General features: G+C 40.2%; 1 protein-coding gene across 4 annotated transcripts in view; it reads left to right on the forward strand.

The window, feature by feature from the left end:
• The window catches only part of Ylpm1 (YLP motif containing 1), a 76,282-nt gene that overhangs the window by 18,999 nt on the left and 32,789 nt on the right, over positions 1-24,494 (forward strand). For all 4 annotated transcript variants that reach the window (XR_015045244.1, XM_021178800.2, XM_029484466.2 and 1 more), the window contains exons 4-6: positions 259-1,202; positions 15,053-17,170; positions 20,205-20,322. Coding sequence is in view for 3 of the 4 variants with exons in the window: in XM_021178800.2 (XP_021034459.1) it covers positions 259-1,202; positions 15,053-17,170; positions 20,205-20,322 (3,180 nt within the window). In the remaining variant the exon portion in view is untranslated. The remainder of the gene's footprint in view (positions 1-258; positions 1,203-15,052; positions 17,171-20,204; positions 20,323-24,494) is intronic.

The raw sequence follows: 24,494 nt of genomic DNA on the forward strand, positions 1-24,494 counted from the left end.
GAATACATGAAATAAATAAATAAATCTTTAAAAAATTAAGTATTGACAAGTAGCTGTTTGAAAGGATACTAGAGTGATGTGATGTTGTTTAGCCCAAGGGAAGAAAGAGATCATCACTAAGAGGCCTAGCAGTTTAGGCTTTCCCCTTGGAAATGTTTTTTATCTTCCTAAAAGTTCATGTAGTCTTGACTTATTAATTTAAGTTGGGACTAATGCATACATGGCTGTCTTGAAAGAATGTCTGTCCTTTATTTGTAGACCATGTCTCTGGATGTGCAGCTGCGACATTATGAGATGCAGCAGCAACAGTTTCAACATCTCTTTCAAGACTGGGAGCGAGAGTTTCAGCTGTGGGAGGAGCAGCTCCATTCCTATCCTCATAAAGATCAGCTTCAGGAGTATGAGAAGCAGTGGAAGACATGGCAGGGACATATGAAAGCCACTCAGACCTATCTCCAGGAGAAAGTCAACTCGTTCCAGACTGTGAAGAGCCAGTACCTGGGGAACATGGCAATGCCACCTCCGTTTGTTCCATATTCTCAGATGCCTCCACCTCTGCCAACAATGCCCCCTCCAGTATTACCTCCATCCTTGCCACCACCAGTGATGCCCCCTGCCCTGCCTACCTCCATCCCACCACCTGGCATGCCTCCGCCTGTGATGCCACCTTCTCTGCCAACCTCTGTCCCCCCACCAGGAATGCCTCCATCTCTTTCTTCAGGGCCACCTCCAGTTCTCCCTCCACCTGCCCTCTCTTCAGCAGGGTCACCACCAGTCCTTCCCCCACCGGCTCTACCTGGGGGACCACCCATCCTACCCCTCCCACCATTATCTTCAGCCACACCTCCCCCAGGAATACCTCCCCCTGGAGCTCCACAAGGGATGCCTCCTCAGTTAACAGCCCCACTTCCACCAGCTTCTGGTTCTCAGAACTCACAGATCCCAGAGAAACCTAGACAAGCACTGCTTCCCACACCTGTGTCTTTTGGTTCGACCCCACCTTCACCATATCACCCTCCACCTCAGTCAGAACAAGTGAATTCCAAACCTCTGAACAAGGTGTTCTCATCTGAGCAAGGACTGGGCGAGTCTTCTGCTCTATCTCAATCCGTCATTGCAGCTAAGGACATGCCAGTGAAGTCAGGTGGACTGCTTGCAGACCCTCCTAAGGGCAGTTTCTTGGAAGGTCCGAGAGGTCCAAGGTAGGTCAATGCTCTTACTGTGGCCAATTTTATATAAGCTGTACTGGAATCCAAACATTATACAGTTTTTGTATTTCCTTTGTACTTTTATGTATACACTCATGGCTTTACAGTTAAAATGTTAGTATTATTTGTTAATTCAACCTGACATAACTTAGAAAAGATTGCATACTCCTGTTTATTTAATGTGACTACTTTTATCTGGCGATAGTAGTCTAGAATGAATGTATTTTAGAGTAATGCTGACCACTTTTACTGACTTTGCAGTTTTAGAAATAATATTTTAAGCCAAATATAATGGCACATTTGTAATACCAGCACTTGGAAAGCAGAGGCAGGAGGGAATTAGGATTTCAAGGATTATCCTGAGCTATATGTAAAGTCAAGCCCAGGCTTAGCCTAGGCTATATGACCTGCTGTCTCATATAACAGAAAGGATAAGTCAGAGACAGAAAGAGTGGGAATAATACTTTAAACTTACCTGTTTTTCTTTTTGATTGTTTGACAAATAATTGAATTAGCAAGTATCATTTGCTAGATTTGTATAAGGGTAAATAGGACTTTTTAGAAAACCATTTGTTTGTACAGATACCACATGTCTTAGGATTTTACTGCTTTGAATAGACACCATGACCAAGGCAACTCTTGAAAGGACAACATTTAATTGGGGCTGGCTTACAGGTTCAGAGCTTTAGTCCATTATCATCAAGGCAGGAACATGGCAACATCTAGGCAGGCATGGTGCAGGAGGAGCTGAGAGTTCTACATCTTCATTTGAAGGCTGTTAGCTGACTTTCTGGCAGCTAAGGCCACACCTCCCAACAGTGCCACTCCCTAGGCCAAGCATATACAAACCATCCTACCAAGTTCCTGCTTTTACTCAAAATAGTCAACAAAAGAAAAGTCACAAAATCCCTGCCACCCTTCCACCTGTGCCACCCTGGGACCTTGCATCCTTTATATTTTCCTTAGGGAGATGTCTGTCTTTTTTTTAGGAGTGTGTGTGTGGGGGGGAATATATATATATGTATGTATATATGTATGTGTATATATGTATGTTAGAAAAGAAAAAAATCATGGTTGCTGTTTTTTTTTTTTTTCCTTAAAAAAAAAAAAAAAGCATTAAATGCACTGGGCAGTGGTAGTGCACGCTTTTAATCCCAGCACTCGGGAGGCAGAGGCAGGCAGATTTCTGAGTTCAAGGCCAGCCTGGTCTACAGAGTGAGTTCCAGGACAGCCAGGGCTACACAGAGAAACCCTGTCTCGAAAAACAAACAAACAAACATTAAATTCAGCAAGGAATGGTCTTGTATGCTTGCAAACCTAGTATTCAAGAGGCTGAGCCATGAGCTTGGGAAAAGTTCCTGCTACTGTGTGTGATGACCTGAGTTCTGTCTCTAAAACCCACATGCTGGGCAGAGAGAACTGTCTCCTGTCAGTTGTCCTCTGGGCACCATATGGGACAAGGAGGATGTGCGCCCACATACATACAGAATGTAATTTTTAAAAAATACATCATATATAGTAAGGCAAGCTTGGTCTGCATATCAAGTCTTTCGCAAAAGAAATATGTAAGATTCATGTTTCCAAGTTAGAAGAGTCTAGCTTTCTCTTGGGATGACATAAATGTCAAGTTTTCTATGGAAAATTTTGTTTTGAGGCAAGGTCTTGCTAAATAACTCTGACTGACCTGGAACTTGCTATGTAGACCAAGTTGGTTTTGATCTATCTGCCTCTGCTTCCCCTGTTCTGGGATAAAAGGTGTCCACCACCACATCTAGCTGGAAAAATATTTTAATTGTTTTTTTTTTCCCCTGGTCAGAAATTATAGTAGAAATATATATAAAATTTAGTTCTATTATTGGGAGATTTAAAATATCATATACAGGATTATACTGAAAGTTATATGATTTCCTTTTTGTCAGTTATTTGTATATTAGTTTCTGGTTTCAGTGTCAGTGCATTGAGGTCATTTTAAATTTAAGCCTTTAATATTTGAAAACAAAAGCATATGGTCTGGGTATGTGGCTCAGCTTGTAGGATGCTTCCCTGGCCTTTGCAAAGCCCTGCGTTTGATCCTGGCACCACGTTACCTGAGTGGGTTGGTGGAGAGGTAGGAGGCTCACAAGTCCAAGCCTAGTCCTTGGCTATAGAGTAAGTTTGAAGACAGCCTGGACTATAGGAGACCCTGTCTCTAAAGGAAAAAAAAAAGGATCTTTTTTGTTTGTTTCCCCAATTTAAAGTTCTGGAACTAACATGATCAAAACTCCATTCAAAGCTGAAGCTCAGAAAAAATTAAGTGTAATTAGTATGAATTCCTCTGTATACTCTGGAGCCATGTTAGAACCCTCATATCCATTTTTATCTTGGGGGGTCTTGTAAATAACCTGTGATACAAGGTGAGTTATTTCATATTACCATCCACAGTCTGGAGCTAACTTGCTAGATCAGTGTTGCGTGACTGCGGCATAGAACCAAGGCACTACCCAAAGCAAACTACTTTAAGCCCTGTGTGAATGCCGTCATACAGATTCACGCAGTTCTGACTACAGTTGTGCTGTTCGTTCATTTGCAATATAGCTCATCCTGTTGATTTGAACGCATGTCTGTCTCGCGGAGCAAGCTTTGCCTTTTAGCAACTGGTTATCAGAGACATGCAGTCTTACCACCTCATAAAGTGTGTTTCCACCTCCCATGATGCCTCTCACACTGTTTTCCTCTTTTGACTATCAAATATAGGACCTATTTTAAGTTCTTCCCTCAAAGGTACAATTAATAATCGTAGTGCTAAGGAACTTTAGGAATTACCTATTGTAGTCCCTCTCTGGCAGCCCAGGTTTATGTTGTATTTTAGCTTGCTGTGCTAGGTCTTGTGTACATCACCTTATTATATAAGCCATCTCTCAATGATTCTATGACTGTAAAGAAGGTAAAGAATTGAGCTGAAACTTGGGCTGAATATAAGTGAAATACCAGGGTCAATGAGAAGGTGTTTGGTGGTAAAGGTGATTGCCAGAGTGTGACCCCAGAACCTACATACTGGTTGGCACAGGTTGTCCTTGACCTCCACATGCATGCTGTGACTCACATGTACCTGCACACATACAGACAAACACAAATAAGTGATAAAATGTATAAAAATCTTAAAAATAATAAATTGTGCCAGACTATTAATTCTAATTGAGATGAGATTGGAATCACAGCCTTCTGACCCTCTTTTAAGTTCATTGTATTTTTTATGACAAGAGGTTGATGGGCTGTGCTTGAATATTGGCATGTAAATAAAGGAACATTGTCTTTTAAAACTTTTGAGTGTTTTAGAAAGGATTTTAAACATTAAATCTAAGTATATTAATATAATGTCTATCTGTTTTAGATCTGCCTCTGTGGAGCAACACAGAGTGTGTTATTTCATTCTTTTCTACAGAATATTATTACAGATACTAAAAACTGTTCTTTTATCTCACTGCCTTAACTTACTTGTTCTTTCTGCCAGCCATATAAATGCAAGTTCTTTTTACATTCTCAATGGTTCTAGTTTTCCTGCTTCGTTTTTAGGAGCTGGTGTTTTGTTGGTCTCCTTCACGATGAACACTTACTCAGGGTCTGAAGTATCATTGGCCTGTTTACAGCCTAATTCTACATAATGCAAATATACATTTTAAGGATTTACTTTATGTGTTATTTATTAATTTATTTAAATTTATATGCATATTAACATGCACACAGGTGCCCAAGGACGCCAGAAGAAGGTATTGGATCTTCTAAAGCTAGAGTTGCGTGTATCTGTTAGCCACCTGATATATGTGCTGAGAATCAAACTCCGATCCTATCAACTGCAACTTTTTCTTTTTCTTTTTTTGATCAGTTTGATTTATTGGTGTCATTTCTTGAGCCAGAGATACAGCCTTGCTACTTAGCTCAGGTTGACCTGGAACTCATTGTGTAGCCTAGAGTAGTTGCAAACTCTCAATCCTCCTGCTTCAGCCTCCTCAGTGCTAAGGTGGTAGCATCACTATGCTGTAACTTTGATAAGGTTGGGTTTTTAGCCCTAAAATTGAATTCTGCTTATGCTGTCTTTCTCCAGCATTAGTTTGTCTCCTTCCCATTTCTGTCTGCCCATCTTCCTTTACTTATGTTTTGCAAGACAAGGTTTCTTTGTGTAACCCTGCCTATCATGGAACTTGCTTTGTAAACCAGGCTGGCCTCAAACTCAAAAGAGCTCTGCCTGCTCCTGAATGCTGGGATTGAATTTGTGGGCCCCTCATATGGCTTTTAAGAAACAGGTTAATGACTGTTACTCAGAAACATCTTTTTTCTCCTATATAACTGAGTTAAAAGCAAAATCAACAAGAGGCTGATTAGTCAAGAGATTGAGTTAGAACAATCTATACTCTTAAGGAAACTGAACTTCTTTTATGTTTTTTCAAGTTCTGTTATGAATGCATAAGGGATATCTGTAAGCCACACTGGAAAAAAAATGTCCTAAAACAAAACTGATAGAAAGACAAGAATTGAGAATGGAGTTAAACTGATTGACTAAAACCACAGTAGTAGAATATTTATCTGTTCTGTTAAATGCATTAAGGAATTGCAGAAGTCCAGATTGAGGCAGCTTTCTAAACTCTGAAGGTTTCTCAAAGTCAAGTGACAAAAGCATATCACAGTATATGTTGTTGAACATGGTGTGTGTGTGTGTGTGTGTGTGTGTGTGTGTGTGTTCTCTTCATTGGTTCTTGTGGATAAAGTATCCTTGTGTTTGTCTGCTCTCACATAAGTGGATTTGAATTCCCCAGAACTTGTATTTTTCAGTAATGAAGCTTTGTCTTGATAATCAATGTAGAAAAGTACCAGGTGATTATACACAGCATTATGAATTTTCACAAAGACACACTCATATCACCACTACTCAGATCAAGAAATAAAAACCACTAGTGTCTAAATAGCCTTCCTCAGTGGGCTAAAGAGAGAGCTCAGGAGGTAAGAGCTTTGGTTGATCTTGCAGAGGACCTGGGTTCAATTCCCAAAACTCATGGTGGTTCACAACCATCCTTAACTCCAGTTCCAGGTGATCCGATGCCCACTCCTGACTTCTGTGCCCACAAAGCGTGCACATGGTATACAAATATGCATGCAGGCAAAACAAACATAAAAAAGTCCTCCTCATCCCCCTTCTTAGTCATTTCTCCTCAACCCAAAGATTACCACTAAACTATCTTTTATACCATGGGCTGCCTATTTTTTGAGCTTTATTATTAATGGGATCATATTTTACATACTTCTTTGATATGGTATATTTTGCTTAATATTATAATGTGAGATTATGTCATGCATAACATTCTTATTGCTGGGGAGTAGTCCATTAATATGATTTTATTATAACCTGTTCTAATGTTAATCATCAGTTCTGATTAAAATGTTGAAATGTCAAGTGTATCTGTATATCTGTTTGTTTTATGTACATGAATATGCACTTGTTGCAGCCCGATGTAGAGGTCAGAGAACAACTTGTAGGAGTTGGTTCTCTCTCCTTCTACCGTAGGGATCCCAGGATGGCAACAGGTGCCTTTACCAACTGAGCCATCTCATTGGCCTGCAGTATGTCTTTTGGTGCCGACTATATCTTGACTGTGCCTGAGTGTACGCATGTGCTTTTGTTCAGATATTTTGTGTGTGTAGTTGTAGCCACGCTCTGTGTACATTGAGTTTGTCATTTTCATATGACTGTTGCTATTAGATTCATCCTGTGCTTTGCAAGTGTTGCAGTAGTTTGTTCTTTCTTGTTCCCATACAGTTTGCCATTGTGTGGACATACCACAATTTAAAAGGATTGCAATTGTTTGGACATAGGATCTGGTCTGTATGTGCTCTGTGCTGGTACATATTGTTAAATGGTTTTTCAGAAAGGTGGTTTTACTTTATTCAACAGTATTATTTCAGAGTTTTTGTTTTGTTTATTATTTTTTAACTTCCATGACAACTCTTAGTATTGTTAAACTTACAAAATGTTAGCTGCCTGGGAGGATGGTTAATGTTATTGTGATAAAAGTTGGAATTTTGTATTTTTTGATAATAGTAAAGTTATACTGCTTTCCATTCGGTTATCGCTTGGGTTAAGTTTCCTCTTGTATGAAACACTAATTCAAGGTTGTTTTTTTCTTTTATTAGACTATTTTTCTATTTCTTACTGATATATAGAAATTCTTTATATATTCTGGGAACCAGTTCTTAATTATATGTATTACAGGTTTCTCAGTCTGTAGCACTTACTTACTTTAACTCCGGGTATAGAAGAAAAGGTGTCATTGTTGACTGTCTAGGTTCAGGGGATCCCTTTTAGTTTAAATTTTACAAAAGAATTTAAAAGGATTGTGAAAAAATTTTGAAGTTTTAATAAGTGTTTTTAAGAGTAAATTTGCTTTGTATCAAATAGTTTGACATATAAAATCATAAAAGATAATTGTCATTGTATCATTTTAGAGAGTCAAGATGGTCCAAATTCTTGCCACACAATATGCATTAAAAGTCTTTCCTGTTTAATGACTAAGAGGTGGCAGTACTGCATGCCTTCCATTGATCAGAATGTATTGCTATTTAAAGGAAGGGGGTAGGGCTGGAGAAATGGCTCAGCAGTAAGAATAATGGCTACTCTTCCAGAGGACCTGGGTTCAAGTCCAGCACCCACATGGCAGCTCACAGTTGATCCAGAGATTAAGCATTCTCTTTGACATGCATGAAAACAAAATACCCATACATAATAAGTAAAATTTATTGTTTGCTTAGAATATTCATCTAGAATATAATCACCTGAAGATTCATGGTTGGCAGATTCACATACATGATGAATTGGATATGACTTTTAGAGCCTGGAATTCTAGTCTCTCTGCACATATCTTTTGATTCTAATAATTTTTAAATTTTTTAAAAAATAATTTTAAAAATTAAATAATTTTTAAATTTTTAAATAATTAAAAAATAATAATTTTGTGCATTGTGGTGTTTTGCCTACATGTATGTCTGGGTCCCATGTGTTGATAGAGGCCAGAAGAGGGTAATTAGACTCTCTGTAACTTGAGTTACAGATGGTTGTGAACCACATAGGTGCTGGCAATCTAAGCAGGTCTTCTGGAAGAGCTCTTAACTACTGAGCCATCTCTCCAGCTCCCAAGTTGTAGTGAATTGAAGCAGCTTTATCTGTCAGCTTTCTTCTCTTTATTACTACAATAAAGAAATGAAAGTTTTGAGTTTGCATTGTGCTTAATGAAGCCCCAAAGCAGTGTGCTATTTTGGGTAATTCTAATGTGATAATGTTTCTTTTATCTTTGTTTCATTCTCTTCGATGATTCTTTTTGTGTTGTAATTGTTTCCTTATTTTGGTTTTTTAAAGCATAATTAAGAAAAATTAATGTTATGAGCAATCAAATCTAGGTAGGATAAGGAAATTATGAAGTGTTTCAGGATATAGAGGAAATCACTAAGATCTCAGTTTTTGTAAGTTTAAGAATGAATCCAAATGATAGGTGCAAGATAATATACACATTACTCTTATTTTTTCTTTTCTTTTTTTTTTTTTATTATTTTACTTTTTTATTGGATATTTTCCTTTTTTAAATTAGATATTTTCTTCACTTACATTTCAAATGCTATCCCCAAAGCCTCCTATACCCTCTCACTGCCCTGCTCCCAAATTCACCCACTCCCTCTTTATTATTCATTTTAAAATTTAGTAAGTTTTGTAAATATATTCAGTATATTGTTGAGCACATCTCCTTCCCTTACCCTTTCTAATTCCTTTATTACTCCTGCTGGTTGCATGTATTCTTCCCAACTGGTGTCCCTTCTTTTTTTTTTTTTTTATTTTTATTACATATTTTCCTCAAATACATTTCCAATACTATCCCAAAAGTCCCCCATAGCGCCCCCCACTTCCCTACCCACCCATTCCCATTCTTTTGGCCCTGGCATTCCCCTATATTGGGGCATATAAAGTTTGCAAGTCCAATGGGCCTCTCTTTCCATTGATGGCCGACTAGGCCATCTTTCGATACATATGCAGCTAGAGACGAGCTCCAGGGTTCTGGTTAGTACATCATGTTGTTCCAACAATACGGTTGCAGATCCCTTTAGCTCCTTGGGTACTTTCTCTAGCTTCTCCATTGGGAGCCCTGTGATACATCCAATAGCTGACTGTGAACATCCACTCCTGTGTTTGCTAGGCCCCCTTATTTTTTCTTACATGTATTGTAACTGTGTGTGGAAATTGGGTCTTTCCTTCCACGAGAGTCCCGAGGATAGCACACAGTCTTGATGGCAAGCACATTTACCTACTGAGCTGTCTCACTGGCCTTTTTCTGATTTTTAAAACCTAAAACCTAAACTTTTTGTTTGTTTATAAGTTAGACCTACAAGGAAAACTGTTAATGAAGTTTGGTTTTATATATAGCTAGAGCTATTAAGAATTTTTCTAAAACTAAAACTGTACATGAGGAAACACTAAGGGTTAATGATATCCTTTTGGGGGGGGTCCACCTTTTACTTTGTATGTCTCTATGTTTTGCCTGCATGTGTGTGTACTACATGGTGCATGGGGTCCACCTTTTACTTTGTATGTCTGTATGTTTTGCCTGCATGTGTATGAACTACATGGTGCATGGTCTTTTTATTTGCAGGAAGGAGGATTGAGTGAAGGTCTCTCTGTGTAGCCCTGGCTGGCCTGGAACTCTATTGTAGACCAGGCTGGCCTCAAACTCAGTGATCAACCTGCCTGTGTCTTTCAAGTGCTAGGATTTAAAGGCATGTGCTGTCAGACCTGCTATGCCTGGTGCTCTGAGAGTTCAGAAGATGATGTCAGATCTTCTAGAACTAGAGTTATGGGTGGTCATGAGCTACTGGATGTGTTCTGATAACTGATCCCAGGTCCTTTGCAAAAGCAACAAGTTCTCTTAACCACAGAGTCATCTCTCTAGCCTGGTGGTTCTCAACCTTCCTAATGCTTTGACCATTTCATACAGTTCCTTGTGTTGTGGTGAAACACAGCCGTCCCCCCCTCCCCCCGCCCCAGCCATAACATTATTTCATTGCTACTTTATAACTGTAATTTTGCTACTGTTATGAATTGTAAGTATCTGATATACAGGATATCAAAAGGGGTTTTGACCCACAAGTTGAAAACCACTGCTCTAGTTTCTGTGGCTATACCACTGTTAATTGCTCATGGTTTGATAAGTAACTCTATATATCTATGCTCCAAACAGCCCTAATTAAACTTAGTGGAATGCAAACATGGATATGAAGGAAGGGGTAATTGTTGGAAAGAAAGGGTTCATTCTAAGGAGTTGGGAAAAAGAAAGTAATGGGAGGTGTATGTGATCAAAATACTTAATACATATTTGAAAAAAAATTTTTTTTAAGTTGTAAGTTCTTTAAAAAGGTTCATGTCCCATCGTTGGTAATCTCCCAAACATGTAGTAGTTGAGCAGAGTTTCCTGACTGGGCCATTCAGGTCTGAATTTGAACTGAGTTTAGCAAACAGATATTTTGGGTTGGGTTGGTTTGGTTTGGTTTTTTTTTAAAGATTTTTTTTGAATACACTGTTGCTGTCTTCAGCCACACCAGAAGAGGGCATCGGATCCCATTACAGATGATTGTGAGCCACCATGTGGTTGCTGGGAATTGAACTCAGGACCTTTGGAAGAGCAGTCAGTGCTCCTAACTGCTGAGCCATCTCTCAGCCCTAGCAAACAGGTTTTATCAGTGCTGTCTCAGTGCAATGTTCAACACTTCCAATTATTTTCATTGCCACTGATTTGTTCCCCTTAATGTCACATGAAAACCACTCTGAAATGTGTGCCCAGTCCAACTTAAGATGGTGTGCCATCTCCTGGTGAATAAATTTTGATTTTTATAAGATGATAATCTCCAGCACAGAATGATTGGCTCTTCCTACTCTGAGCAGTCCCTCTAGTGTGGGGAGTAGAACTCAGTGCTAAGTTGCAGGTTTTCTCTGGGCTTTGTCCTCTTAGGCCTTGTTCTTCCAGGCGGGGATACAAGACCATTAATCACACACGTGAGTGGCTTCTTGCACCTTTTATTTTGGGAAGCTGAATAAACATTTTAACTCCTTCTTCCCCCCACATCTCAGGCACTGTAGAATCCTGACTGGTTTGGATTCTGCGGGCAGCCAGTCACATTTTTATTTTATCCTCTCCTGCTGCCAGTACAGTTCTTCTGAAAATTGCTGCTTGTAATTTTTTTGTTGTTGTCCTTTGTCTTCCAGAATTTACAAACAAGGGCCAAGGTTATAGCACAGTTGGCAGAGTATTTCTCTGGCATATAGAGGCTTTTGTTGATCTTCAACATCTCCACAAACTGGAATGGTGGACTATGCTTGTATATAATCCCCATACCAGGGAGATAGAGGCAGGAGGATCAAAAGTTATCCTTGGGTACATAAGGAGTTTAAAGCCAGCCTGGACTAGAGACTCTGTCTATAAAGACAAGGCAAGACAAAATTTTAAAGATAACTCTTCTGGTCTACTGCCTTCTCTTTATTGTGGGTTTATATATATATTCTGCTTTCTTGTGATAGGTTTGAAAAGTATCAGCCAGGTAGGCTAAACTTCATTATCAGATTCTTTTCCATATGTTTCTGACTACACTTGTTCCTAGGGAGATTTTTATACCTAGTATGATAACTAGACAACCAAAAGCACTTTAATCCTTTTCCCTGAAAAGAAGTCTTTGGCATAGTGTTGGCACCATTCCATATTAGTGTTGACTCCCGTTCCATATCCATATTCCCTTTACCCTCAGCAGGAACCTCAGCTGAGCCTGATATTTTTGTTGGCCCATAGAGTCAAGGTCTCTGTGTTATTGTTGTTGTTATCATTATTATTATTTGTATGTATGTGTGTGCATAGAGGATTCCTTGGAAGTGGAATTATGGGTGGCAGTGAGCTAACTGACATGGGTGCTGGGAACTAACTCTGGTCTTCTGTAAGAGCAGCTGTCACTCTCAACTGCTAAGCCATCTTCCAAGCCTATTTTGTTTTATTTTGTGGGTGTGTCTTTATATGGTATATGATGCATATGTAGATGTACATGTGTGAGTGTATGTGTGTAAGCTAGAAATTGATATTGGATGTCTCTCTTTCATAAGCTATGTTTACTGAGACTAGATCTCTCGATGAAGTCAAAGCTGGCTAAATTAGCTAAGCAGTTAGTTTGTCCTAGTGGTCCCTGACTACCTCCTGTACACAGGTAAGCTGTCCCATTCACTCATCATTGTTTGTTTGTTTTTATGTGTATGGCTGTTTGCTTACATATATGTATGTTGTATGAGTACCTCGTGCTTGCCTGTTGCCTGCAGAGGTCAGAAGAAGCTATCAGATTCTGGGACTGGAGTTATAGGTAGTTGTGAGCCACTGTGTGGGTGCTAGAATCCGAACCCAGGTCCTCTGCAGGGCCGTGATTCCAGCTCTCCATCCAGTTTGTATGTGGGGCTGGAACGCTCAACTCCAGTCTTCACACTTGCACCACAAGCCTTTCATCCATTGAGCCATCTCTACAGCACCTGCATTTAATTGTCAGGCATGGAAGTAGTGAGGGCTGTCTTGAATCTCTTGCACTTCAGCTCTTGTGGCTCAGTGTCCTCCCAGAAGTTAGGATTAGCGGGATGTGGTGGTACACACCTGTAATCCTAGAATTTATACTGACACAGGAGGGCCATGCCTTCTAGACCAGCTCTGACCATATAGAAGGACCTGTCTCAGATGGGATCAGCTCCTCTCAGTCAACACAGTACCTTCCATTTTGTTGATTCAGAACCTCAAAGTAAAGTTGTAATCTCAGCCTCTGTTTCTTAAGGTTAGTGTTGGTTCTGTGTTATAGTAGCTCTTCCCTTTGAAACCAAGACTTTTTTACACTAGCAAGGGAGTTAAATATTTTGCTTAATTACTTAATAAAAATTAATTACTTTTATTATTCATCATTGGTTTTCCACACAGTGAAACAAAAACCCTTCATTAAAGGCATGAAAAGTGTTGACTGCTCCATAGTCACCTAAACTATAAACATTGCCATTGTCCTAAATGCTTCCTTTGCCATACTTCCTTAATTCCCACTGGCTACAAACTGTACCAGTTCTAACTTACTTTGCAGCATGATGTTGCTGTTACCTTCATTACCCACATTGTTGATCATGAGTTTAGTGGCCAGCTGGGGCTGCTTAGTGAGGCTCTATCTCAAACAAGCAAGATCAATTATTCTGTAAACTTTTCTTCCTCATTATTAGTTTTTAAAAACTAATCTTTGAAAGCTGGACTGTATTAAGTGACTCTTAAGCAGTTATGAAGTAACTCTAACCACTGAATTAACCAGTTGAATTAATTAATCAACCTTACAGAGACCCAAAGGCTGTCAGAGACAGAAAAGAGGTCTCTAACAGATGAGAAATGTCTTCTCTCAGGATTTCTTACAGTGGCTTCGGAACTGGGGTTCTTTACTGTTTGCTTCACCAGCCCTGACTTAGAAAGTGCAGTGTAGTTGTTTGGAAGCAGCATTAAAAAGGGAAGTGTGAAGAGGAATCCCTAATATTTACAAGGACAACCCAGAAGACTATGTCAGTCGTTTTCCATTCTCAGCTGGAGCTTGGTGCAAGTCCAGCTATAAGAGAGGCTGAGAAGGAGTCGACATGAGACTGAAAGCGGGGAGGCTGGATGAGAGTTGGAAAGGGAGTGAGTGTAGGAGATGGGTGGTTAGTGCCTGCCACACAAGGCAAACAAGGAAGTTCTTTTGGAGACTGACAGTTGCCTGCCTCTTTGCCTTCATCCTTAGCATGCTGTCTTTCTGCTCTCCTCTGCTTCAGCCACACTACACAACCATTTGCATTTCTAAACACGATATGTGCTTCTCTTCCTTTTTCCCTCTCATATTGCTCTCTTAGTCTAAGGGATCCTTGCCATACTATTTCTGTCATTACTAACACCCTGTCATCTCAGGTGCTGCCTTTCAACTCTCAGCGAAGCATCTGTGCTCTGTAAGCCCTTTGCATGGCAGTGTGCCTCTCACCTGGGTGGTGCTGACCACTATCTCCCTGTTGTCTTTTCATCTTTTCACCTATTGATACTTTATCAACACTTAGGGATTGGTTTGGTTTTTTGTTTTTTTGGTTGTTGATTCTGAAGGCCCCAACATTTTCTTATGTCTTAAGTGTAGCATACCGTCTATTGGAAGGAACATTTCTTTGATCTTTGATTAGTGAGTGGTCCCCAGGAAACCAATTTCTGTCCAGACTTTGGAAAGCTGGTGTGTGTGTGTGAGATAGAGAGAGAGAGACAGAGACAGAGAGACATGTGTGTATGTTTGTATGACATGTATGTACATGTGTGTATGACATTAATGAAGATTTTAGTGCTGGCTCCCACAATATTTACAATTATATTGTATTTTCCTGTTAATTGATCCATATTGGTTTTTAGTTATAATTTAACTCTAAAAGTACTCACAGTAATGGAATTATTATTATTTTTCTATTTAAAAAGGAGTGGACTATTCCATGTACCAAGGCACAATATTTACAATGCTTTTTAACATTTCAGTAGGTCAGTCTTGCTGCCGATTGGTTGAGGTATGTTAGATAATGCTGCCATGATTTCTACATCTAGACTTGAAGTCTTCCAAGCACTGCTGCCTTAACATTTGGTTTTTGATAGGTGACATGGGATTTGCTAATGACCGAGAGTCACTGTTAAAAACAAAGTCTAAGGCAAGAATGCCTTAAATAATCTTACATGGAGAATTTTCTTTTCCTGCTTTACTGTCTTGAGTAATATCTTTTGTTTTACTTGTAGATTTGATGGTCCTCGAAGATTTGAGGATTTAGGGTCAAGGTGTGAAGGACCGAGACCCAAAGGGCCTCGTTTTGAAGGAAATCGCCCCGATGGGCCAAGACCCAGATATGAAAGTCACCCAGCAGAGGGCACTAAAAGCAAATGGGGAACGATCCCTCGGGGCCCAGCATCTCAATTTTATATAACTCCCAATACATCCCTAAGTCCTCGACAGAGTGGACCACAGTGGAAAGGCCCCAAAGCAACTGTTGGACAGCAGCATCAGCAGCAGCCTAAGCAGCAACCTAAGTCACAAGCAGAACCTCTTTCAGGAAACAAAGAGCCATTAGCAGATACAAGTAATAACCAACAGAAGAATTTAAAAATTCAGTCAGCTGCATTTTCCATTTCCGCAGATGTCAAGGATACCAAGGCAGCTCAGTCAAATGAGAATCTAAGTGACTCTCAACAAGAGCCAACTAAAAGCCAAGTCTCGGAAGGGCCCGTAGAGCCCTCTAATTGGAACCAGAATTCTCAAAGTATGGAGACTGACATGGACAAAGCAGAAGGTGTTACTCAGCCTGTATCCCTTGCAAACAAACCTGTACCTACTCAATCTACTTTCCCCTCAAAAGTAGGGAGCATGGAGGGAGGAGCCACAGCAGCAGCATTGACTGCAGATGATTTCAAACCTTTGGGTGTTGGTTTGTCCCACTCAGAAAACCACCAAGAAAAAGATCTTCCTCAGCCAGACAGCAGAGAAAATAGATTAGAAGGCAATAAAGGCAGCAGCTCATCATACAGAGGTCCTGGGCAGAACAAAGTGGAAGAGTCACGGGATAAAGGACTAGTAAACAGAGGTCGTGGCCAGACAATTAACCGTGGTCCAGGTCTGGTCAAGCAAGAAGATTTCCATGATAAAATGATGGGTAGAAGAGAAGACAGTCGTGAGAAAATGAACAGAGGAGAAGGCAGCCGGGACAGGGTGTTTGTGAGGCCAGGAAGCAGTCGGGATAAAATACCAGGTGGCCTACAAGACAGCCAGGACAGTAGAGCCAACAGCCGAGAAAGGGGACCACCTCGCAGGGCTGGCAGTCAGGAGAGAGGACCTCCTCGAAGGGCTGGAAGTAGAGAGAGAGTACCTTCTCAAAGAGCTGGAAGCAGGGAGAGGGTGCCACCTCGTGGTCCAGGTAGTCGAGAAAGGGGGTTAGGAAGGCCAGATTTTGGTCATGATAGAGTTCCATTCAGACCAGAACCAGGAGATGGTGGAGACAAAATGTATCCTTATCACCGAGATGAACCTTCTAGGGCTTCGTGGAACCATGGAGAAGAGAGAGGACATGAAGAGTTCCCAGTAGATGGTAGAAATGCTCCAATTGAGCGAGAAAGACTCGATGACTGGGATAGAAAGAGATACTGGAGAGAGTGTGAACGTGACTATCAAGATGATACACTAGATTCATACAGCAGAGAGGACAGGTTCTCAGCACCACCATCACGGTCTTATGATGGAGACAGGCGAGGCCCTTGGTGGGATGATTGGGAAAGAGATCAGGATATGGATGAGGGTTATGGTAGGGAAATGGACAGGGACTTAGACAGAGATGTGGATTGCATTAGAAGATCTGTGGATATATATGATAGAAATGTGGATAACGAGTGGGACAGAGATTATGGGAGACCACTGGATGAACAAGAATCACAGTTTCGTGAACGGGATATTCCATCTCTTCCACCTTTACCACCCCTCCCACCTCTTCCACCTTTGGATAGATATCGGGATGATAGATGGAGAGAAGAAAGAAATCGAGACCATGGGTATGACCGAGATTTCCGTGATAGGGGTGAGTTGAGGATTCGAGAGTATCCAGAAAGAGGAGATACATGGCGGGAAAAGCGAGATTATGTTCCTGACAGAATGGACTGGGAAAGAGAACTGTTGTCAGACAGATGGTACCCATCTGATGTGGATAGACATTCCCCCCTGGCGGAACATATGCCATCCTCACATCATTCCTCTGAAATGATGGGGTCCGATGCAAACTTAGACTCTGACCCAGGCCTTGGAGGGGTAATGGTTCTCAGTCAGAGGCAGCACGAAATCATTTTGAAAGCTGCACAAGAATTGAAAATGCTTCGGTAAGTTTACTCCTTAAGATCGTTCCTTTTAGTTGAAACAGATTTTCATACTGCTCTTTTTTTAAATGAAGTGCCTTTTTTGGTTTTGTTTGTTTGTTTGTTTGTTTGGTTTTTCAATACAGGGTTTCTCCGTTTAGCCCTGCATGTCTTGGAACGTGTTCTGTAGACCAGGCTGGCCTCAAACTCAAAAGAGCTGCCTGCCTCTGCCTCCCAAGTACTGGGATTAAAGATGCATGCCACCACAGTCCAGCTGAATGAAGTCTTTTAATGGAACCCTTTAAACCCTGTTTCTTATCATACTTTGAATTTGTATTTCTGGTTATTCAGTGCTGTTTGGGGGTTAAGATGGGTATTTGGAAACTGTTAATTATTCACATATGTCCTAGGGTGTGCAAATTGATTGCTGTTCTCAGTCGTTGTAGATGTGTTGCTGGATGCTTTGAGAGTGCATGTGTCAAGTGTTAAAACTACATTTCAGGACTCTGGGTTTCATGGGGCTTTGTGTATTGAGCCATCGTTGCTTTCGGTAGGCAGCGTCTGTTCTTTGGCATTGGATCTGATGGGCTGCACAGTCCCTGCTGTTTGATGCAATGGTGGGCGGTGCTCTATTTTCTCTGCTGGAGTTAGGAATGGTTACCTGGGGATGTCTTCAGATTTTACTGACTACTGAGACTTTGTTTGGAGGATGTTCATCTTTGATTTTAACTGGAAGCAGATTTTTTTTTCCTATATTTTCATCGTGAAGTTGGATTTTTTTTTTTTTTAAAAAAACCTACAATCAACGGTGTGGGCATTATATAATGTTTCTCATATAGCTATAACAGTAAGACTTTTTTATTTTTGTCTTTTTTTCCAAACAGGTTTTTGAGAAAAATAAATGGTTAATTTTTTGATAGATTTTAATGTGTTTGCTTCATCTGTCAATTGTGGTCTATGTTTGTGAGTTATACTAATTGAATTTGTAACTGAAATGTTAGTAGTAGGGAAATGTGATGGCAAAGTATAACTGTAGGAAGAATGAAAGAATGTCTGGAGGTTCTGAACAGGTGGCAAGCGGTCTCTTCGGTCTGTAGTCTGAGGTGGTCCTCGATCCTTTTTCTAGGTTACTCATGAGCATGATGTGAGGCTTGCTGCAGAGCGTTTAGCTACTTGCTTCTAAATTGTGGGCACCTTTAATTCACATAACTGTTCCGGGCACTACACTGATTCTCCCATCTTAACCTCGTCTGTCCAAAGGCTTGCAACGAAAAATAGTATCATCGCCATTCACAATAATACTAAGACTTGCTAAAGTTTACTTGGTTATTAAATGCAGGCCCAGAATTTGAACTCTGTCTGACTCTGAAATCTATTTTATAGAGAACATAAAACTGATTGGTGATTGGTTACTAAACTGCCAGTTTCTTTTCTTTCCTTACCTAAAAATGACGTTTTCATTGGTTGTTGCTTTGCATAGATGGCTGGATGAAAGGTGCTGCACGTTCACCCCTTTTCCTTCAACCCCTTCCTAGGCAGCAAAACCTAACAACATATGTGAGCTGATGGATAGTAGTCACCACAGTTAGAGCACACTGGTTATAGTGTGCCTTTAGAGACGAGGAATACCATAAGCAGTGTTTCCATGAGATAGGAACATCCCTTATGGACTTTGTGTCCCCTTGGGTCACAATGCTGTATGTAAAGAGATACTGAAAACATTCTGGAGATGGTGTAGTGGATATTATAAATGTAGACGATAGGAATTATAAGAAAAAGTAAAGGGATGTTAGCTAGGGATTAAAATAAAGGAGTATATAATTAATCTTTAGGAATACAGAGAATTATTTTTAAGAATATAGACCTGTGAGTGTTGTCACCATCTAAAGCAAATAGTAAACTAATATGCATTCAGGAGTTAGACAAGTGGCGCTGGAGAGATGGCTTAGTGGTTAGGAGACTGACTGCCCTTTCAGAGAATCCAGGTTCCTATATATACTCCGCACCCGCATGGCAGCTCTGTACAACTGTCTCTATCATCAGTTCCAAAAGGATCCACTGCCCTCTTCTGGCTTCCATGAGCACTGCATGCATATGGTACACATACATGCAGACAAAACATACACAAAATAAAAATAATTAAAAAAAATTTCAAGACAGGGTTTCTTCATGTAGCCCTAGCTGTCCTGGAACGTAGAGATCCATCTGTCTCTGCCTCCCGAGTGCTGGAATTAAAGGTGTGCACCACCACTGCTGGGCATGAGACTTTTTTTTAAAGGGTCAGACAAGTTAACAGAAATAAATGGAAGTGTGCCAGGAGGAACTCTGAAGTGTGGCAAGGACTTGATAGACTGCTTCATCTAACATGGTCGGCCGTGGCTCCACACAGCTACTTGTTGACTTGACAGAATATAGGTGCAGTATTAATCAAAATGCTTTAAAAACTCAATTTCTATGTAAAATATTTCCTTTATAAATAATGTCAGCTAATTCAAGTTTTAAAAACTGATGTGAGAGGTAGGTATAGTGGTACATACCCTGTAATGCAAGTGCTTGCAAGTGCTAGCACGAGAGTGATGAGTTCAAATCTATTTGGCCGTTTTAAGCCTAGCCTAGGTACCTGAAACTGTTCCACCCCCACCTCCCAAACAAAATAAGCCTCCTGTGAAAGCCTAAAATGCCTTCTTAGACTGTTATTTTATACAGAGTCCATTTTGTAATCTATAGAATATTGATAGCAATTAGCAAGAAAAAATTTGGGATTTCTTAAAAGAGAAACATGGTAGGTAGGTAACATACTATGAAGGCAGGTTGTAGAATCAGTTGTTGACGATCATTGATAATTTATGATTATAGGTCTTAGATGGTTGATGGGTTAGTTGTGTAAAAGAAGAGAATGCTACCATAACTGAGGTGCTGTATGGTATGGGCGCTGCATAGAACTTTAGTCTTTAGGTGTTTGTCTTTCTTATATTTTTTTTAAATTTGATTTTAATCATAGTTGTTTGGGATGATGTAAACATGCTTTAAGTACAAAGACAATTTCATTTGTTTACAGAGAACAGAAAGAGCAGCTTCAAAAGTTGAAAGACTTTGGGTCTGAGCCACAGATGGCTGACCATCTACCACCCCCAGACTCAAGACTACAGAATCCATCAAGACCTGGGATGTATCCGGTATGGGAAAATGTGTGCTCAGAAAATGATTTTTTTTTTTTTTTTTTTTACTGTGTATGTTTATATGATGTAGGATTTATTTTGTTTTGTTTTGTTTTTGTGTTTCTAGACAGGGTTTCTCTGTGTAGCACTGGCTGTCCTAGAACTTCCTCTGTATGTAGACCAGGCTGGCCTTAAATTCATAGATCTGCCTGCCTCTTCCTCCAGGGTTCTGGGATTAAAGACATGGGCAACCAATGCTTGACAATGATGTTGGATTTTTAAAATTCCAATAAGCATACATTTTTATTGTAAAAACATAAATTTTGGGAAAGTGAAAGCTTTGAACATCTTTAAAAGTAGTTAGACATATGCAAGAATACTTCTTTCCCTAGGCTTTAACATTTAGACCAAGCACACCTGAACTGTGTAGCTCCATGGTCACTGGATTCAGTCCTAGGTCCTCTCAAAACCTCCACAGTTTTAAAGAACAAGGGCTGGCAAGGTGGTACCTGCTGCCAAGCTAATGACCTAAGTTTGATTATACGATTTTCTTATTTGTGTGTGTGTATGTATGTATGCGTATGTGTTATACAGTGTATCTACCCTTATGGGGATGGTGTTTCCTGTGTATTTGCGCACATGGAGTCCAGAGATCAACTTGAATTATCTTCCTTCATCTTTTAAAATTACATTTATTTATCTCCTTTGTATGTTTGAGGGTGGAGGAGGTGCATACCATAGCGCCCATGGTAAATTACATTTATTTATCTCCTTTGTATGTTTGAGGGTGGAGGAGGTGCATACCGTAGTGCCCATGGTAAAATCAGAAGATAGCTTTTCAGAGATGTTTCTTTTTCCTTCTACCCTGTGGCTTCCCTGAGATCACTCAGGTTATTAACTTGGCAGCAGGTATCATCTTTCTTGCCCACGTACTCTAAAAATGGGGGGTGGGCTGGGGAGAAAAGTGCAGTTCTGAGGACTGAATCCAGTGTGTTGTTCCCATAGAGTCACTCCTAGGCAAGTGATCTACCACTGAGCTAAGTCCCCAGCCCTACCTACTACTTTCTAAATTATTACTATTTTTAGATGTGTTTAGTATGTGTGTGAAGGTTTTGCCTCTGTGTATGTACGTGTACCATGAGCTTGCCTGGTTCCCGTTAAGGTCAGAAGATGGCTTCACATACCTTGAACTGGTAAAGATACAGATGGTTGTGAGTCTCCATGTGGGTGATGGGAATCAAACCTGGTCCTCTGAAAGAGTAATAAGTGCTTGTAACCACTGAGTCAGCTCTCTAGTCTTACTGTTTAACAACTGTATTGGCCAGTGCCTACTCTCTGCTCCACTTTAGATAATACTAATATATATTTAACCAAACAGACAATATGTGAGAGAGATAGATGTCTCTGTGTGTTGAAGTTTATTTACATGCTTCTGGGTTCCTCCAGAGCTCAAAAAATTATATCAGATGCTTGGGAGCTAGAGTTAAAGGCCGTTGTGAGCCTGATGGTGGCTGCTATGAACCAAACTCTAATCCCCTGCAAAAAACAGCAAGCATACCTAACTGCAGAACCATCTAAATTTGATTTGTGTGTGTGTGTGTGTAAGAGAGAGAGGGGCGGGGAGGAGAGAGGTCATACCACATGTATGAAGGACAGAGGACAATTTGTAGGAGACTACTAATTTTTCCAGATGACTTCTTTTGTTGTTGTTGTTGTTTTCTGAGACAGGGTTTCTCTGTGTAGCCCTTGCTGACCTGGAACTCACTTTGTTGATCAAGCTGGCTGATCTGCCGCCTCTGTTTCTGCCTCTGCAGTGCTTTAGTCAAAGGCATGCATCTGGCAGGGTTTCACTGTGTAGCCATGGTGGGTTTGGAACTTGTTGCTGCATAGACTAGGCTGACCTCAAACTGACAGAAATCTGCCTGCCTCTGCTTGATATCATGCCTGGCATTCGAAACACTTTTAAAAACATGAGTTTCATTATGTTGCTTCTTGCCTTATAACTAACTGCTGAGGATGCCGCTCCGTTGCTAGAACGCCTGCCTAGTATACGTGAAGCCCTCGGTTCAGTCTCCAGTACCATATAGAACTGGGTAAGATACCACATGCCTTTAATCTCAGCACTTGGGAGGTAGAGGCAGGGGGATCAAAAATTTGTTATATAGTAGTTTCAAGGCCAATCTGTGCTTGACAAAACCCTGACTATAAGAAAATGTCTGGGGGCTGGTGAGATGGCTCAGTGGGTAAGAGCACCCGACTGCTCTTCCAAAGGTCCAGAGTTCAAATCCCAGCAACCACATGCTGGCTAACAACCATCCATAATGAGATCTGGCGCCCTCTTCTGGAGTGTCTGAAGACAGCTACAGTGTACTTACATATAATAAATAAATAAATCTTTAAAAAAAAAAAAAAAAAGAAAATGTCTTCAGGATTTCCCAGTCACTCTCAGGATACAATCTACTTTTCATTGGTATTTTGTTTTTCTTGTACTTTCCGGTCCCCTCCTGTGTGCATTTTTCTTGATTCCCCCCCCCCCCCCCTTTACATCTGGTTGGTTCTGGTTTATCTTTTTCCAATCTCAGGGTGGTCCCATCAGCATTTAGCATTGTTTGATTTGTTTATTTTCTTATCATTATCCTTCCTTTCTAAAGTGAACCCCTAGGATGAAAACTGTCTTCCTTCTTCATGTCTTGTGGCAAGTGGTAGAGTCTCTAGATCTTCAGTTATCATCTTCTGGGTCGCAACCCCTTTCCGCACATCAGATATCCTGCATGTCAGATATTTATGTTCTGATTCATTACAGTAGCAAAATCACAGCTAGGAAGCAGCAATGAAATGATTGTATGGTTAAGGGTCTCCACAATGTGAGGAACTGTGTTAAAGGGTCACAGCATTAGAAAGGTTGAGACCCACTGCTCTAGATTATAGATCCATATTTCTGTTTTGCTCATCTGACAAATCACACTTTCCCATATCCCAACATGTTATTACTATTTTTATGCACAGTAAGTCATGGAACTGTTCTATTTATATTGGCTATTTTCTTCTGATATTCCATGATTATTAATGCGGCTTTAATGAATTTCTCTGTATCGGGTCTTTAATTTGGGTACCTCCCAGATATTTGTGTATCTTCCTAGAGTGGGAAACTTTAGTCAAAAAGTACACGTTCTTTCTGCTCAAGAAATGTTGCTTTTTAAATCTATACCTCCCAGGCACACACAGAGACAATTAGCCTCATATTTGTTAATAAAATTATGTATTGACCTACCAACAAATAAACATACAAATAATAAAAGACATTTACAATTTTCTCTTAGTACATTTAAGCAACTCTCTTACATAGCTGTATAACATCAATACATATCCAGACAATCATCAGCTACTTTATATTTTGGAAAATATAACACCACTTTTTTTATTTTATTTTTTTTTTTATTTTTTTTTGGAGACAGGTTCTTTGTGTAGCCCTGGCTGTCCTGGAACTCACGCTTGTAGGCTAGCTGGCCTCAAACTCAGAGATTGCCTGCCTCAACCTCTTGAGTGCATGTGCCTGGCAAGTAAGAGTGTGTGTGTGTGTGTGTGTGTGTGTGTGTGTGTGATAGAATTTCTCTCTGTAATAAAACCCAGACTGGCCTTGAACTTGTGGTCTTCTTTCCTCAGTTTCCAAAATTTAGGCACCACTCTCAGCCTTTAGTACACTTGTTTTTTTTTTTTTTTATGAGTATGTGCATGTCTGTGTGAAGTATATGTCATGTGCATGTGGATATTCTAGAAGCCCAAAAGAGAACTTCCCTGGAACTGGAGCAAAGATGGTTGTGAGCCCTGCAGTTCATGCTCTGAGACCAAAACCCATGGCCTCTGAAGTGCAGTGAGAGCCCTTAGCTCCTGACCCATCTCTACAGCTTCTTATACATTGTTGATAAATAGGAACATTAATATTTCTTCATGTTAATTAACATTCCTTACATATTAGCAAAGTCCAGTTTTACTCCAAATGTTTCTTTTTTTTAAGCTTTATTTTTAATTTTATGAGTATGAGCATTTTCCTACATTTATTTACGTATACCACGTGTGTGCGTCATGACATCACATGTGACAGATCCTTTGGAACTGAAGTTACAGATTTTTGTGAGCTTCCTTGTGGGTGCTGGAACCAGAATTAGTGCTCTTAACCACTGGGTCACCTC

The sequence above is a fragment of the Mus caroli genome, unplaced genomic scaffold, assembly GCF_978045245.1.
Source record: "Mus caroli unplaced genomic scaffold, Mus_caroli_1 scaffold_14, whole genome shotgun sequence".
Lineage (NCBI taxonomy): Eukaryota > Metazoa > Chordata > Mammalia > Rodentia > Muridae > Mus > Mus caroli.